Genomic DNA, 18163 nt, shown 5'->3' with positions numbered 1-18163 from the left:
TGTTAATGGTGTGCTGGTGTGTAAATCTCACCACCCTTTCTGTTATCTTGTTCCTTCTCTCATATATGTTCTTTCTCCTTCGGGCACTGTTTTACCTATAACTGCCTGTGGGAGGGGGTATAGAGGGGAAGAGCCAGCACACCCAGTTGAAGAAATTTAAAGTGCACTGGCTCCTTTGGACCCCGTCTATACCCATCGTACTAGTTTTCCCCAATATCCCTTATGGATGCTAGAGAAACAGTGTTTTGGAGAACAGATCATAATGTTGCAGTGAACAAGGCTCATCATAAAATAAGAGACAAATAAAAAGCATACAGTACACATTGATTTACAAAACCAGCATGCTAACAATAAACTGCGAACTAGTACAACGGTAGTGCATATACAAAGAAAATATCAGAAACTAAACAAAACGACATTTCTATAATGACGCTGAAGCCATTGTGCATCAAACCTCTTTTCAGTTTGTTTAGTGGTCAAGCTCCTGTAGCAGCATGGTAAGTGTTATTACCCAGATTGTTATACCCCTTTCACACCGCCAATGCCGGATTCCACCCGGGAATTGGAAACGGGTCCTTGGAATTGGACGCTACTACTGGCTTCCCCGACCCGGCAATATGCCGGGTCGATACCAGGTTATTTGTGCGGTGTGAATGGGGTATTATTTTGCTATGAAAATACAAATCCTAATGATGGTAGAGCATGCTGGAGTTATTAACTCCTCATTCCATGGTAGACTGCACAACCAATAACTGAAGGCAGAACTGTTGGTAAATAAGCACTTCATTAAAATGGCCTGCTTGGGAAGTTAAAAGGACCTAATATGTTAAGTCACCATTCTTAGCAAAAATATGTTGTTGGTTTTTTGTTTTTTTAAAGTATTGTATATACATTGGAACTCGATATAAATTATAGGTGAGGGTAATTCGTACAAAACAAATGCCTTGGATGGGGGTGTGAAACAAGAATAACTTACCATCTCCTGTCACATAATATCCAGGGAACTTCTTGAAGTAGGTGGTTTCAAATCTTTCATGGTTCCCATATACTGTGCGCATGAGTGCAGGCCAGGGTTGTTTAAATACCTTCAAGAGAAATGTGTAAGTGTGTAATTTTGTACAATCAAAAGGAGTATTGTTTTCTTGACCACAAGAAAAAGAAACCTTATCCAACAATCTCGAAGAGTAGGGGGCGTGGCCTGACTGGATATGGAGTAGGACGTGCATTCCTAGCTCCCCAGCCTAACTGATCCTGAAAAGTATCCTGCTGCCCTTGTGTGGTTGCCCACCTGGCTGTCTGAACGGCTGCTGACCGTTCTGGGCTACATTTCAGAGTGCTCCTGTGTCCCTGCAAAGTGCATTTCAGTGTGCCGTGCCGATCCCGGCCTACGTGTGGCCGGCGCCATTTTGGAAGTCACTGCTGGAGTCCCGTGCCCTTCTAGCATCGCCTGGCCGATCTAACTTACCCCACCCTTGACCGGGGAACGGCCCGTGGAGCCCTGCCACTATGACCGCTCTCTGGACTGGCTTTTCTCCCTCCTGATACCCGGGTGGCAGCTGTGCTGACAGCGAGTTGCTGCCGGGCACCATCTTGCGGTTGGCGGGGCGCGTGGATGGAGCTCTGCCGCCAGCTCCCGACTGGCCCAGAATCATTTCATAGCTGCCTGAGCGGCGGGCGGATGATCCCGCCATGCCCTGATCGCCCCCCCCCCCCCCCCCCCCACCCGTGTGCTGATCCGCCGGCTTACGTAACCCCACTGTCAGTTGTTTTTCCAGTTTCTCAGGCTCGTATGGAGTATTTTCCTGTATTGATATGGCACTGCTTACACGTTCCCTACTCCCCTGTGTTTCTTCGGTGAGATATTTATCACGTGGGATTTCTGATCACTCCCCTATATTATCTATAGGTTTTGATATACCCAGGGTGACATCATTCTGGAAGTTTAATCCTTTCTGGCTGACCCAGATGGGTGCAGCCTCCGAACTAATTGCGCTTTGGGAGGAGTTTTTTGCTAATAATCCTATTTGTGATAATGCTTTATTGATATGGGATGCTTATAAGGCTTTTCTCTGGGGTTCTTTAATATCCAGAGTTGCCCAGCTGAAGATATCTAGTAGACAGCTTGAGGGGGAGTTGGAGAGGAGGAGTGCAGAGCTTGAACAGACCTATTTGCGTAGTGGCCTCGCCGCGGATCGGGTGGAATGGCTGATTGTCCATAAACAATTGACCTACTCCTTGATAAATCTAAGAGGAGTTTACTTTTCCGCGCCAATGATTTTTATGTTCAGGGAGATCGTTCAGGAAAGTTTCTGGCCTACTTGGCAAGGCAGGAGTTGCCTCACGTCACTGTGCATAGCATCACGAGTGTATCTGGTGTTATATGCACTGACACCCCTTCTATAGCTTCTAGTTTCTACTCACACTTTTCAGATGTTTATAGAACCAGGGTACAGTATACGTACTCAACATTGTCTAACTATTTTGATAAGATAGAGGTTCCTTCTTTAAGTCCTGAGTCACGACAATTTTTGGATACCCCCATTACGCTGGAGGTTAAAAATGCCATTATGTCTTTTCCCAGTAATAAGGCCCCGGGGGTTGATGGTCTCCCGATCGAACTGTATAAGACCCATTTGGATTTTTTTGCCCCCAAACTCCTGTTATTTTTTAAATTGTTGTTGCGGGGTGGCACTCTTCCCCCATCTATGGTGGAGGCACTGGTGGTACTAATACCGAAACCTGGTAAAGACCCCCTTCTTTTAGACTCGTACCGTCCTCTCTCCCTACTGTCAACTGACATAAAAATTCTTGCAAAACTTTTAGCGCTCCGGCTTAATACTGTGGTCTTGGAGCTAGTACATTGTGATCAAACTGGCTTTATGCCGGGCAGATCTACCACCATCAATCTCAGACGACTATTTACGTATATGCAGGTGGCGGGGGATGATTTGGACGGTGCAATAGTGGTTTCTCTTGACGCTGCCCGTGCTTTTGACTCCGTAGAATGGGTTTATCTCTGGGAGTCCATTGCCAGATTTGGAATAGACCCGAACTTTTGGTCCTGGGTTAAACTTTTATATTCCTGTCCAGCTGCGAGGGTTGTGGTTAATGGTTTTACTACTGAATCTTTTCTGTTAAAGAGGGGTACTCGACAAGGGTGTCCTCTGTCCCCGCTGCTTTTTTCTCTTGCTGTAGAACTCTTGGCCTGCGCTGTTAGAGCCGCAGCAAATATAGCGGGGCTCTGGGTTGCGGGCCAGGAGGAAAAAATTGGGTTGTATGCAGACGACATGATATTATTCTTAAAAGATGTATCCCCCTCATCACCTGCCCTTTTAGAATTGTTACGGGAATTTGTTTTTTTTTCAGGTATCTGTATTAACTGGGGCAAATCGGTGGTGTTTCCGTTAAGTCCCTCTACATTACCCCCACCCTCTTATGACCTTCCCCTCCAATGGTGCACCCAATTTAAATATCTTGGTATTCAAATTTCTCATTGCCCTAAAGATTTTGTCACCCTGAATCTGACCCCCCAGATTGATAATCTGCGTATGAAGGCACGCATCTGGCAGAAGCTCCCTTTAACTGTGACAGGTCATGTGAATATTATCAAAATGATTATTCAACCCAAATTTCTTTATATACTACAGAATTCACCAGTTTATATCCCCGCCTCAGAATTTTCGTTGATTTCCCGATATATTACTTCCTTTATCTGGGGTGCTAAACGGGCACGTATTGCATATAAAAGGCTTAGTAGACCCAGAGCCAAGAGTGGCTTGGCCTTGCCAGATATACACTTATACTATTTGGCTGCCCAACTAGTACAACTTTACGAATAAGTTACTCTGGGGGATTATGGGTGCCTTCCTGTGGCTCTTTTAGATAGGGCTGGCCTCTCGTTCTCTCCGTTGCAGTTCTTATTAGCAAATACTCCGCTGACCTCTCCCCCCCCCCCCATTATTACAACAGACTCGAAGAGTATGGTTGGCGGCTGAGAAGCTGCTGGGAGATTCCACGGTGGACCCCTGCTCTCCACTTTGGAATAATACAAATTTCTCCGAGCTCTTTAAAATGGAGGGTGGTTCGATTTGGATTTTGTATGAGGTGACTGCAGTGGGGCAACTTTACCAGGATGGGGCACTCCATAGTTATTAGTATCTGTCCACTACATATGATATCCCTAGACAATATTTTTTTTCGTTATTTACAGCTCCGACATGCTCTGATGGCACAGTGGTGGGGCTCTGCTTCACAACTTTCTGAATCCCCTGTTCACAAATTAATTCGTACTTTGCCTTCTCGTGGGAGGGTTTCGGCTTCGTACTCCTCCCTTCTCTCCTCCTCTGCATTGGTTGGGCTGTCCACCCTCAACGCTAAATGGATGCAAGATTTAGATGAAATTGGTGAGGAGGATTGGAATCATATATTGGCTTCCCCGCGTGTGGCCTCGGCGAGTGCTAGATTCCAGCAAATACAGCTATATATTTGACATAGGGTCTACTGGACTCCTTCTCGTCTGTTTAAATTTGGAGGCTCGGCCTCTGATAAATGCCCGAAATGCTCTGCTCCGGCTGCTGGGTTCTGGCACTTGCTCTGGCAATGCCCGTGGGTGTACGCCTTTTGGGAAGATGTCACGACATCTATAGCCCATACGGGTATTCGGATTCCGTTGTTGACTCCGCGTATTTGTATAGTCGGTCTTGATTTGAGGGACTGCCTCCCGCTTCACTCCTGCCTTTATGTGAATATTGTTCTAGCATTGGCCCGGGTGTGTATCGCTCGTACCTGGATGGCTCATGTTCCTCCGTCATCTGCTGAATGGGTTGCCCTTGTAAATACTACCCTCTCCTATGAACGCTTTATGTACACTAAATGTAATTCTCTATTGACATTTGATAAGATTTGGGCTCTTTGGAGGAACTCTCCGTACTCTATTGACCCCTTGCTTTAAATGATGAGTATATGTGTCGATTGCAAAGGTGTACTGCTTCTGGTACGGCCCGGCTCGCCTCCTTCCATTTTCTCCCCATGTATTCTAGCACGAAACTTGATTCTTTTGTTTAATCTTCTATATCTGTTTTAACTTGGTCTGATGAGTGGATGTGACTGTCCTATATCCACATAATGCAATTAATATTTAGAAGGACTACTTGTAAAGCACAAACTTGATTTTGTAGATGTTTATTAGAATTGTTTATTGTAATGTTCTTTTTTCTCTTGCAAAACAAAAAAAATACTTAATTAAAAAAAAAAAAAAAAACAATCTCGAAGAGTCTAACTCTTAATATAGACATCAAGGATGCATAATTGCATGTTCCAATCTGTTGAGACACCTGTTCCTCAGATTTGCCATCCATTTCTATAATTTGATGGTCATTCTTTAACTTGGTGATCTGATAAAGGCAAACTCACTTGCTGCAGACTCATGTTCTGGGAACAGCTCTTTAGTCACAAAGGGTGCGTATATCTCTTTGCTGGTGCTTAACAAGTGATAATCTCAACAGGGGTCATACGTTATCCATCTTGGACTAAATGGAAGCCACAGTAGGCACCAGTCTTCAGGGCTCACAGGCAGTCATTTTTCAGTCCCAATAAATGTGCTGGAGCTCTAATCAGTGGATGTCAGTTCTTTCAAGGAAGGCCTTCAAAATCCACTCCAACAATGGCACAGCTGTGGCTTATATAAATCCCTAGGAATGCCATTGCCATGACAGAGATCAGCATGGTGTAGCAACATGATCTAACCATCGCAGTAATCTACTTTGCCCTGGTGGAAAATTGGAAAGCAGACTCTCAGCAGACAAACTTTTCATCCTGTTGAATGGAGGTCTTTCAACAGCTGGTGGACCAGTGGGAGCAACCAGATTTCGACATGATGGCATCTCAGATTAGCCACAAGGTGAAACACCTGTGTCTTTAAGGTACACCAATCTGGGGCATAACTGGTGGCAATCAATATACTAAACTGATTGGCATATCTGGTGGCAGACAATACACTGAGCTGGGGCACAGCTGGTGACAACCAATACATTGAGCCGTCACACATTTGAAATGAAGTGAGTACACAGTGGTATTATCAGGTGCATTATATGCCAGCAGCGTTTTTCGGTCACCTTGACTAACTAGTGCCTATGAGTTATGCATAAATCAAATTAAATCCAATTATTCACAATGACTGCAGACATGTTGCAGCATAGCAAGTATATGAATAAACTGTATTAGAAGAGTGCCTCTAGGGTTGGTCTGCCATACAGGTTCCAGTATAATATACAAGCAAACGGATGCCAGCTGTCAGTATAGTGACACTGCATATCATTTTAATTAGAAGAGTCTGCATATAAATCCTATTCACATAGTAAAGCGTACAAGACGCATTTTTGAAAAAAATAAAAAAGACACCCAGCGCTAACGGAGTTGCAGGGAATCGGTCACTCACTGGCTCACTCATGCCAGGCATCTCCCACTAAGGGGTGTATTCAATGCTTGTCGGATCCTTTCCGACGGAAAGGATCTGACAATGCAGTATTTGGCTGTTCCCGACAATGCCAATATGACATTTTTTTTAAGTCGGATTTACATGGTCGGAAACAGGGCTAAAACCTGTTGGATTTGGCAGCGAATCCGGCAAAACAAGTGGATCCGTGGCTAATACGCCGATCCACGTGCTTTCTGACAAGTTGGATTTTCTGACTTGTCGGATAAACGGGAGTATGATGGAATAGGTCAAATCTGGATTCGACCTTAAATTCCTGTTAATCCAACTTGAATTGAATACACCCCTATGTAGCGTATTGAGCAAGATGTATGAAGACACCTCTGTATTAACTTGCGTACACCACCATATACACATTATAGATCTGGGTCTACACATTTTTACTTACCAGGTAGCCTTCAGCTTCTCCCTCAAGCTCTTCCCCAGACTCATCTAAGATTGCAGGAACTACTCCGAAAAATGGAAAAGTCTTAAAAATAAAGACAAATGCCAAAATTTAGATAGGATTAAAGGTCCTGATATGTGAAATTACAATATTGTAGTGGTCAAGTCATATTTTCATTGTCATTTAGTAGGTCTTTACTATAACTGGTTATGAAAATAAAATATTTCCTCACAGAATACAAACTTGCACTCATATTTGTTAAAAGCACAATATAATATTGTATCTGCATATACCCTTAAACAGGAACGAGCATGTTTTTAAATAAATTATTAAAGTGGTTACATAGTGGCAGATATATCAAAGCAAGCCATGAGACATAACGTGGAAAGAGATAAAGTACAAACCAATCAGCAACTGTAATTTTTCAAACAGTCAGTAAAATGAGAGTTAGAAGGTAATTGGTTAGTACTTTATCCCTCTCCAACCTCTGACCAAGATACTCATGTGACCGGCTGTGGGTCATGCGAGTAGTAATTATACTACTGCAAGTCTCATTCACTTTATGCCATTGCAGCAATATAAGTGGATGCACTCCATTATTTAATAGCCAATTTAAGCTAAATTAATGCTTTCTCAGGAAGTTTATAATCTAAACAGTCTCATTAACTGGTCCAAGTATAATATTCTCCCCCAAAGATAACAATATACCTAAAATCACATAATACACAATTGTGGATTAAGAGCTTTAAATATTTAGGATTTGTAGTATACAATTCTTGAATGGTTGTAAAAAAAAAAACTTCCTAATGAATTGTTACAAATAAGTCCATAAAATCTATTTTTTACATATTTCTAAAAACTCAAAACAGATACATTCAGCAAAATGAGTAACTCAAGTTTAACAGCACAATTAATAGTAGAACAATCCCCCAAATCCCCCTGTTTATCTTTTATTATTTATTTATTAAGGTCACTGTTATTGTTTATTTTTTGTCCTGAGCAATAAAAGCCAAATATTGGCAACTTAAAACTTAAAATCCCTTGTATGATAAACATAAGCAGTTCTATGTAAAAGTACTTACAGCTGAGCCGGGTTTGGTGGCTGTTGCACCTGGAAGCGGAGTTAATACATGACCTCCCTGTAAATAAAACACAGAAAAGTATGAAGTCTCTTTTTCTTGTAATACATTGTACTGTCCTGCCTGGCATGCACCAGACAGCCCACACTGCTGCCTGGCGTGCACCAGACAACCCACACTGCTGCCTGGCGTGCACCAGACAGCCCACACTGCTGCCTGGCGTGCATCAGACAGCCCACACTGCTGCCTGGCGTGCATCAGACAGCCCACACTGCTGCCTGGCGTGCATCAGACAGCCCACACTGCTGCCTGGCGCGCACCAGACAGCCCACACTGCTGCCTGGCGCGCACCAGACAGCCCACACTGCTGCCTGGCGCGCACCAGACAGCCCACACTGCTGCCTGGCGCGCATCAGACAGCCCACACTGCTGCCTGGCGCGCATCAGGCAGCCCACACTGCTGCCTGGCGCGCATCAGGCAGCCCACACTGCTGCCTGGCGCGCATCAGGCAGCCCACACTGCTGCCTGGCGCGCATCAGACAGCCCACACTGCTGCCTGGCGCGCATCAGACAGCCCACACTGCTGCCTGGCGCGCATCAGACAGCCCACCCTGCTGCCTGGCGCGCATCAGACAGTCCACACTGCTGCCTGGCGCGCATCAGACAACCCACACTGCTGCCTGGCGCGCATCAGACAACCCACACTGCTGCCTGGCGCGCACCAGACAACCCACACTGCTGCCTGGCGTGCATCAGACAGCCCACACTGCTGCCTGGTGTGCATCAGACAGCCCACACTGCTGCCTGGCGTGCATCACAGCCCACACTGCTGCCTGGCGTGCATCACAGTCTACACTGCTGCCTGACGTGCATCACAGTCCACACTGCTGCCTGGCGTGCACCAGACAACCCACACTCAAGCCTGGCGTGCATCAGACAGCCCACACTTTTGCCTGGAGTGCATCAGACAGCCCACACTCCTGCCTGGCGTGCATCAGACAGCCCACACTCCTGCCTGGCGTGCGTAAGCCAATCCCCTCTCTTGCCTTGCATACATCAGGCACAATTCTCTCTCCAGCTTGCTGTGCATCACCCAGTCCTTTCAACAGCCTGCCACGCATCACCCACTCTCTACACCTGCCTGTCACGCATCACCCACTCCCTACACCTACCTGCCACGCATCACCCACTCTCTACACCTACCTGCCACGCATCACCCACTCCCTACACCTGCCTGCCACACATCACCCACTCCCTACACCTACCTACCACGCATCACCCACTCCCTAAACCTACCTGCCACGCATCACCCACTCCCTACACCTACCTGCCACGCATCACCCACTCCCTACACCTGCCTGCCACATATCACCCACTCCCTACACCTGCCTGCCACGCATCACCCACTCCCTACACCTACCTGCCACGCATCACCCACTCCCTACACCTGCCTGCCACATATCACCCACTCCCTACACCTGCCTGCCACGTATCACCCACTCCCTACACCTACCTGCCACACATCACCCACTCCCTACACCTACCTGCCACACATCACCCACTCCTGCCTGTTAAACATCACCTAACCTTCCTATCCCAACCATCACAATTTCTTACCGTTTCAGTTTGCCAAAATGTATCCACGATTGGACATCTTTTCTCTCCCACAACATTGTAATACCAAAGCCAGGCTTCTGGATTAATTGGTTCTCCAACTGTTCCTAAAATCTTTAATGATTTTCTAGTATACCTGCCAGGACACACACATCGCAATTATAAGAACACTTCTGTCATTCAAGTTTTAAGGCCAAATAATATATATTAAACAAATACCAGCCACAAAGATGAGGTATATTTCCAAAAGTGCAGGTTTACAAAACTGGAGATGTTGCCCATAGCAACCAAACCAATCACATTCTACTTCTAATTTATCTAGTATCTTCTAGAAGATCTAAGCTAGAATCTATTTGTTTACTATGGGCAACATCTCCACTTTGTTATCCCACATTTGAATAAATTTACCCCTAAGAATGTACTACCAGAGTGCTAATAGGTACATTGGTGCCAAGCACAAGAGGTACTGACAGTCATATTCTAGTAATACTGGGTAGTATAATATGTTTATTATTTATTTATTAACAGTTTCTTATATAGCGCAGCAAATTCCGTTGCGCTTTACAATGGACATATGTTAATTAAATAGGCTATGTAATTATTTTTTGTGGTACCCAGTAAATTATTCTGAGGGTAAAATGCTATATTAATTTCCTGTGCAGTACATGTACACACAATTTTTCTGACTAGAACACTTTGCTTTGAGCTAAATCAACAACATCTGGCAGCCATGAGCTCAAAGAGGACAACAGCGACAACCGGATGGAATTTACTGGATTACCTTCTCACTGGTTCCTCTCCATATTTCATCAGCAGTCGGATCGCGGTTGGTGCTGTGTAGAATTTGCTCACACTGTATTTATCAATGATTTGCCACATCCGGGAGATATCTGGATATATTGGGAGTCCTTCAAACTGCAAATAGAATGGAGATGGTGAAGAGAGAAGTGGGAACGATTAGTGAGTGTGTACAGAAGCATTAGATTCAGAAACAAGGAGCAATCATTTCTCCAAGGTGTTCATGACACTTTAGGAAAAAGGATTTTAGCCATTCTGGCAAAATAACTTACTAATACACTGGTAGCTCCATTGGCTAGTGGTCCATAGACGAGGTAGGAGTGTCCGGTGATCCATCCAATATCAGCAGTGCACCAGTATATATCATCAGGATGGTAATCAAACACGTATTTGAATGTAGTGGCAGTGAAGATCATATAACCTCCCACTGTGTGAACTACGCCCTATAAATAAAAATGTGCAGGCATCAGAAATAGTCCAACTTTGCAGTTGATTTTAACCACCCTGGCATAGGTGTCAGAACAGGAGGGACAAGGGAGCGGCTTGCACCTCCCCCCCACCCCCCCTCCAAAAAAAAAAATATGTCAGCATGGAGATAATCCCCTTTTTCCAACTGCTTCACCTCCTCCCTCCCCATGCCCTTCTCCACCTAGCTCCAGCCCTGTGCCCTTCTAACCTCCCACTTCATATGTTTCTCCCCACTTCCTCCTCAACTCCCCCTTTGTCCTCCACCCCCCATAGACAGATTGAAAGAGACATCTACTGTACATAAATCTATCTATCGCTGTAAGGTAGGTGGTATGGTGGGTTGTCCAGCTGCCCTCTGAGGGGGGCAACATTCAGTTCTTTAGGGGTGCCAAAATGAAATTATATGTTGCCCACTACTGTACCTTCAATACATGTACATCAAAATTAACCTAACTGAACCCCATCCTTTAATGAGAATCATAACTGACAAGACTGCAATTGCCATACTGGACTGGGTGGTATTCAGTATGCCGGCTGTTGGGATCCCGGCATTCAGTACACCAGCGCCAGAATCCCGACACCCGGCATACCGAGAACTATTCTCCCTTTTGGGGGTCCACAACATCCCTGGAGGGAGAATAAATAGCATGCGCCCGCAAGGGGATTATTTGCGCTCGCCCAGCTGTCGGTATGCCGGCGGTTGGGATCCTGGGGCCGGTATGCTGGCCGCCGGGATCCCGGCCGCCGGCATACTATACTACACCTGCTGGACTGCATTCACCTTGGGCTTGCCAGTAGAGCCACTTGTGTAAAGAATAAACAGCGCATCCTCTGCATCACACCACTCTGGCTCACACTCTGTGCTGGCATCCTTTGTTAGATCATGCCACCATAAGTCCACTGATGGGTTCCACTTGGTCTGTAAGAAAATAATGGAGTTAAAAGTAGTACAGTATAGTCCAACAGCTTTACCTACTGGTTCTACCACTTGTTGTTCATGGCAGGACTTCGCATTTAACTTGTTTTCTGAAACCGTTTCTAAAATCTATTAAAAAGCATGACGTCATTTGGGGGTCTATTCATGAAGCAGTGAAAAGAGTGGAGAAGTGAGCCTGTGGAGAAGTTGCCCATGGCAACCAATCAGCTGCTCCGTACAATTGTATAGAATGCAAATTATAAATGTTGTGTCAATGCTGATTGGTTGCCATGGGCATCTTCTCGACTGGCTCACTTCTCCACACTTTTCACTGCTTCATGAATAGACCCCTTAATCTTAGCGATCTCTGCTATTGAAGCTTATTAATGACAAATGGCTTATCTAGACAAAACAGTATTTTCATGTAGATGGCAGTTAGAGATGGCTGTGCTTTAGATCAGCTCTGTGTCCGAGCAGTTAAATATTTGTGAAGGCAGCGGGCAGTTACACAGTGCTTCCAAGGAGTGTCGCCACAGCAGCTGACACCACACATGGAGAACAAGGATCATGGCTCTCCAGTAGCAAGCAACATGCTTCATAACAAATACCAGACACAAAGCTACTCCGGGCTGACATATAACAAAGATATAGGCCCTCATTCCGAGTTGATCGCTCGCAAGGCGAATTTAGCAGAGTTGCTCACGCTAAGCCTACGCCTACTGGGAGTGTATCTTAGCTTCTTAAAATTGCGACCGATGTATTCGCAATATTGCGATTACAAACTACTTAGCAGTTTCAGAGTAGCTTCAGACTTACTCGGCATCTGCGTTCAGTTCAGTGCTTGTCGTTCCTGGTTTGACGTCATAAACACACCCAGCGTCGTTCGCCCAGACACTCCCCCGTTTCTCCGGCCACTCCTGCGTTTTTTCCGGAAACGGTAGCGTTTTTATCCACACGCCCATAAAACGGCCTGTTTCCGCCCAGAGCGAAGAAAAAGCCGTGAGTAAAAATACTATCTTCATTGTAAAATTACTTGGCGCAGTCGCAGTGCGAATATTGCGCATGCGTACTAAGCGGAATTTCACTGCGATGCGAAGAAAATTACCGAGCGAACTACTCGGAATGAGGGCCATAGCCTTGCAGCACAAAAGCAAATGCCTTTACCAGAACCAGGAGAAGCAGTAGTTTGGGTAAGATAAGTCTGAAAGACAGTCTGGTTGCCACCAACACTAGTTCATGTTTCATGTCACCCATACTTACCTACATTGTAAGTCTCCTCTCCGGGAGAAGCCCGGAGACGAGACGCTGCAGGTGTCTTCGGGGGGCGGGGCCGGACTGTGACATCACTAAGCCCCGCCCCGCATCGGGAAATGCCGCGATTCGCGGGTCCACTGGAAGGGGGCGGGGCTAAAATGACGCGATTTGCGTCATTTTAACCCCTTCTCCACCCGAGGTTATCTCTCCATCCTGCTCGCATCACTAGGGTGCGATCAGGATGCGGGAGACCTGCCTACTCTTCCGGGGGTGCGGGGGGCTACCCAAAAAAACGGGAGCCTCCCGCAAGCTTCCCGGAGAGTAGGTAAGTATGATGTCACCACTGTACTGCTTCATTCCAACAGTACACACCGCTAGTACCTCAACAGTACTTCCATTTGCATCTCTGCTTCTAAATTGGTGATGGATATCGCCATCATAATATTTTATTTATAAGGCGTACAATGTTCAGCAGCATCATCCCGAGCAGTAATACAAGCAGGTCCAATATAATAACAAACTATAAAATTACACTACAGCCCAGCACAAGTAGTGGCATCTTCTTGCGGTTGGACTGGAATTGCATGCACTAGATTCACACAGCTTACCTACATGGTAACTGGTAATCAAATTAAAGCCCTCTCTTTTAATTATACCTTTGTGACTGTTCTTACTTATAAGTATCTATATTTTGTGATGGTAAAGCTGCAACCAACTCCCACTTCAAACATTTTTTAGTGCAAATATGCTACATACTCCTCCAACAGTGATATCTGTGAGATCTGCATATAAAACACATTAGTGTTAGTGCTGGTGACAGCAGTGCTGAAAGTAGAATGGTAAGGAGTACCATTAAGAAATATGGTGGTGGTATGCAGTACCACCAGCCCACCGCTGGGGCATAATTTCTAAGGGGCTTTTTTGAAAAATGGTGTCAGTGCCATAACTGTGTGTGGCATAATATATAATAGGAATTAAGGTGTGTGGTATAATATGTAATAGGCATTACGGTGTCTGGCATAATGTGTAATGGGCATTATGGTGTGTGGCATAATGCGTAATAAGCATTATGGTGTGTGCCATAATGTATAATAGGCATTATGGTGTGTGACAATGTGTAATGGGCATTATGGTGTGTGACATAATGTGTAATGGGCATTACAGTGTTTGGCATAAGGTGTATAGGGCATTATGGTGTGTGGCATAATATGGCCATGCCCCTATTGTCATGTAGCCACTCCCCTAGTTTTGTGAGACCACGCCCCATCATGACACGTGACCATGCCCAGTTTTACTATCAGTACCACTAAGAAAAAATTTCTACTTTCAGCACTGGGTGACAGGAACAATCATGTGACCAGCTAGAGGCTGACACTTGTGATTTAAAAAAAAAAAAAAAAAAAAGGGGGAACACTAGCAGCATCTGCTGGGATGGAGTATGAGCAGTGGTGGATTTTACCTATGGCCTGCAGAACTGCAGCCCCCCAGGCAAAATCATCCACTTCAACTCAGTGTCTATGAAGCCAGATGCAGTCCGTGAGATTGCACTGGCTTCACTGAGACTGGCAGTGACTTCCTATTGGAAGTCCTACCTGCCAGTCAGAGACACTACAGACATTCCCATTGGGAGGTGTTCCCACCCTATGGGACTGCCAGACCGGGCTGCGATAGCAGAGAGCTGGCTTCCTGTAGGAAACCACTTTCTGCCTTTCAGGTGGTCCTACCCGGTTCTATGGACTGCAGCCGATGCAATCCATAGTAGCAGGGGGTTTGCGCATGCAAAGTACCGTCACTGCTACTGCGCCAGTCCCAGCATCTGTGAATTACATTGTACAGATGCCAGGACCCAGCCAGCGGTATGGACGAGGGCGGAGGAATGCAGCAGCACAACCAGCGGCAGCCCCCCTCCTCCACTAAGATAGGAGCCGCCACTGAGTATGAGCATCAAAACAAATCATTTTTATGAAATTAAATTGAAGCATTTACTATAGAGCATAGACAAGAGGGTTAGGAGGGGAGTTGGCTGGGTTTGGTGAAGAAGTGGGTCTTGAGAGCCTGTTTGAGGTATTGTAGAGAGGTGGAGAGTTGGATGGGGAGAGAAAGAGATTCCAGAGAAAGGGAGCAGCACATGCAAAATCTTGTAGGTAGGAGTCAGAGGAGGTAATCAGTTGGCAGGAGAGACGGCGTGCATATTTATTCTGTAGACCTTCGCTAGTATTTGTTACATTTATACATGTGTGCTACTGGGGTGTGGTATAGCAGGATGACAGTCATTACAAAGTCCACATTGACATACTGTAAGTCGACATGGAAAAAGTCAACATGACTGAGGTGTTTTTGGTGTCGTTTCTTCTTATAAGCACATGGACCCCCAATAAGTATACCGCATACCCTAGCATGGCGAGCAAACATTGGGCAAAGTGCCTCGCTCCACTACCACTGCACGCGACACAGGTTACTGTTCCCAATTGTAGTCCACGTGGATGGTAAAGTCTCAAAAAGGTGAAAAAATATCCAAAAAGAGACATGTCGACCTTTTGCTGCTTCGACCATTGTCACATCGACATTTTGTCAATGTCGACCATATGTGTTAAACTAGTGACTGTCGACCTATCGGGGGTAATTCTGAGTTGATCGCAGCAGGATTTTTGTTAGCAGTTGGGCAAAACCATGTGCACTGCAGGGGAGGAAGATATAACATGTGCAGAGAGAGTTAGATTTGGGTGGGTTATTTTGTTTCTGTGCAGGGTAAATACTGGCTGCTTTATTTTACACTGTAATTTAGATTGCAGATTGAACACACCACACCCAAATCTAACTCTCTCTGCACATGTTATATCTGTCCCCCCTGCAGTGCACATGGTTTTACCCAACTGCTAACAAAATTCCTGCTGCGATCAACTCAGAATTACCCCCATCATCCGGATCCCATGCTGCTGTGCCTCCTCCGTAGCATTAAGCCACGTGGAGACCTTTAAGTCACAGGCCGATAACCCTCATGGAAGTCACACACTATCCCAACCACAGACCAATCCAAATACTAAAGTATAGGGACACACAAAGCTAACAATGGGCTAGTAGCCAACAGGGGAGAATATGGATTGCAAAAATAGCAATTTGGAACACTGGGCCTACTGTAATTCAGATGTGGTAGGATGCTGGGTCATATTATAGGGGTGAAGGCAGAGGGGGCAGTTGCCCTGGGGCAACCACACATTGTGGCGCACACTGCCGCAAACTTTGTCCTTGGCTTGTAGTGCTGCAGTCTGGAAAATCTCAGCCGTAGTCAGGGACAGGGTTGCAGTGGTATGAACTTGTGGCGCAGGTGGGAATTTAAAGAAAATGCTCTGGCTAATTAGCGGCAAGGGAGAGGAGACAGGTGGTGTGCTCTCCCAGCTGTAGTCCTAGCTCCTGCAGTTACTACTGCACTTTAGCATAAAACGCCCCCAGCTTCTGCACCTCCCAGTCCATCCTCTGTCTGTTTGAAATGAATCAACCCTTCTTTCAGGAGGCGGAGCACCCCCCAGTCTGGGCTTAGTTCACAAAAACACTGCCCTGCAGCCCTATTACCTGTGGAATTTCTGGCTGCGATGTGAGCCAGAGCCTGCTGCCCACTGAGACACCATGGTGAGCCCATGTTGTGTTCAGTTTTGTTGGTAGGTGCCCCAACAAGCCTTTATTTGCCTCCTGCTTGCATTAGTGATCTGTGCTGCGTCCTAAGATACAGCATAGAATCCCCTGTGACACGATTGGCCGGCTGCTTGAACCATGGGGCCCTGCAAGCAGACTGCCGGACATTCCACAAAGAGACCAGGAAATCCCAGTTTTTCGACGGCGATTCTGGCCTCTGCACTTCTGCAAAATGATGGTGACGCGGTTTCACTTTGGTAAACGGAGGCCGTGCCCAGCCCCTATCCAACCCCCAAATAGCTGCAGACTGTCACTCTAGTGACCCCTGCAGCCGTAGTGCATCCAACAATGCAGGACCCGTATCGCACATGCGCAATACAGGTCCGGTGCATGCACAACGTACCGAACATTGGTTCTTTGCACCCTACGACTCAGATCCTTCGGGATCTGATCAGGCTCATTGTGAATACACACACACAATCATTTTAGCCTCGATTTCCAAATCATAACTGTCTGGTTAAATTCATTCTAAAGCCATATTCATTTTAATAAGATTTTACTTACCGGTAAATCTATTTCTCGTAGTCCGTAGAGGATGCTGGGACTCCGTAAGGACCATGGGGAATAGACGGGCTCCGCAGGAGATAGGGCACTCTAAGAAAGCTTTGGACTCTGGGTGTGCACTGGCTCCTCCCTCTATGCCCCTCCTCCAGACCTCAGTTAGGGAAACTGTGCCCAGAGGAGATGGACAGTACGAGGAAGGATTTTTGTAAACCTAAGGGCGAGATCCATACCAGCCACACCAATCACACCATATAACTTGTGATAAACTTACCCAGTTAACAGTATGAACAACAACATAGCCACGGTTCAACCGAAAAACTATAACATAACCCTTATGTAAGCAATAACTATATACAAGTCTTGCAGAAGAAGTCCGCACTTGGGACGGGCGCCCAGCATCCTCTACGGACTACAAGAAATAGATTTACCGGTAAGTAAAATCTTATTTTCTCTAACGTCCTTGAGGATGCTGGGACTCCGTAAGGACCATGGGGATTATACCAAAGCTCCTAAACGGGCGGGAGAGTGCGGATGACTCTGCAGCACCGATTGAGCAAACAGGAGGTCCTCCTCAGCCAGGGTATCAAACTTATAGAACTTTGCAAAGGTGTTTGTCCCCGACCAAGTAGCTGCTCGGCACAACTGTAATGCCGAGACCCCTCGGGCAGCCGCCCAAGAAGAGCCCACTTTCCTAGTGGAGTGGGCCTTAACCGATTTCGGTAACGGCAATCCTGCCGTAGAATGCGCCTGCTGAATCGTGTTACAGATCCAGCAAGCAATAGTCTGCTTTGAAGCAGGAGCGCCAACCTCGTTGGCCGCATACAGAACGAACAAAGCTTCAGTCTTCCTGATTCTAGCCGTTCTAGTCACATAAATCTTCAAAGCCCTGACTACATCCAGGGACTCGGAATCCTCCAAGTCCCGTGTAGCCACAGGCACGACAATAGGTTGGTTCACATGA

At 46.1% G+C, this 18163-nt stretch overlaps 1 protein-coding gene across 2 annotated transcripts in view; it reads right to left on the bottom strand.

Moving 5' to 3' along the window:
• The window catches only part of ACSS2 (acyl-CoA synthetase short chain family member 2), a 114125-nt gene that overhangs the window by 20010 nt on the left and 75952 nt on the right, over nucleotides 1-18163 (bottom strand). For both annotated transcript variants that reach the window (XM_063960138.1, XM_063960137.1), the window contains 7 exons: nucleotides 11620-11757; nucleotides 10643-10813; nucleotides 10354-10487; nucleotides 9576-9708; nucleotides 7961-8017; nucleotides 6882-6962; nucleotides 977-1085 (listed from right to left, as the gene is read on the bottom strand). In XM_063960138.1, coding sequence (XP_063816208.1) covers nucleotides 977-1085; nucleotides 6882-6962; nucleotides 7961-8017; nucleotides 9576-9708; nucleotides 10354-10487; nucleotides 10643-10813; nucleotides 11620-11757 — 823 coding nt within the window. The remainder of the gene's footprint in view (nucleotides 1-976; nucleotides 1086-6881; nucleotides 6963-7960; nucleotides 8018-9575; nucleotides 9709-10353; nucleotides 10488-10642; nucleotides 10814-11619; nucleotides 11758-18163) is intronic.

Source organism: Pseudophryne corroboree, chromosome 3 (genome assembly GCF_028390025.1).
Source record: "Pseudophryne corroboree isolate aPseCor3 chromosome 3, aPseCor3.hap2, whole genome shotgun sequence".
Lineage (NCBI taxonomy): Eukaryota > Metazoa > Chordata > Amphibia > Anura > Myobatrachidae > Pseudophryne > Pseudophryne corroboree.
The sequence above is the reverse complement of the archived record's forward strand: the minus strand, read 5'-3'. Positions and strand labels throughout refer to the sequence as shown.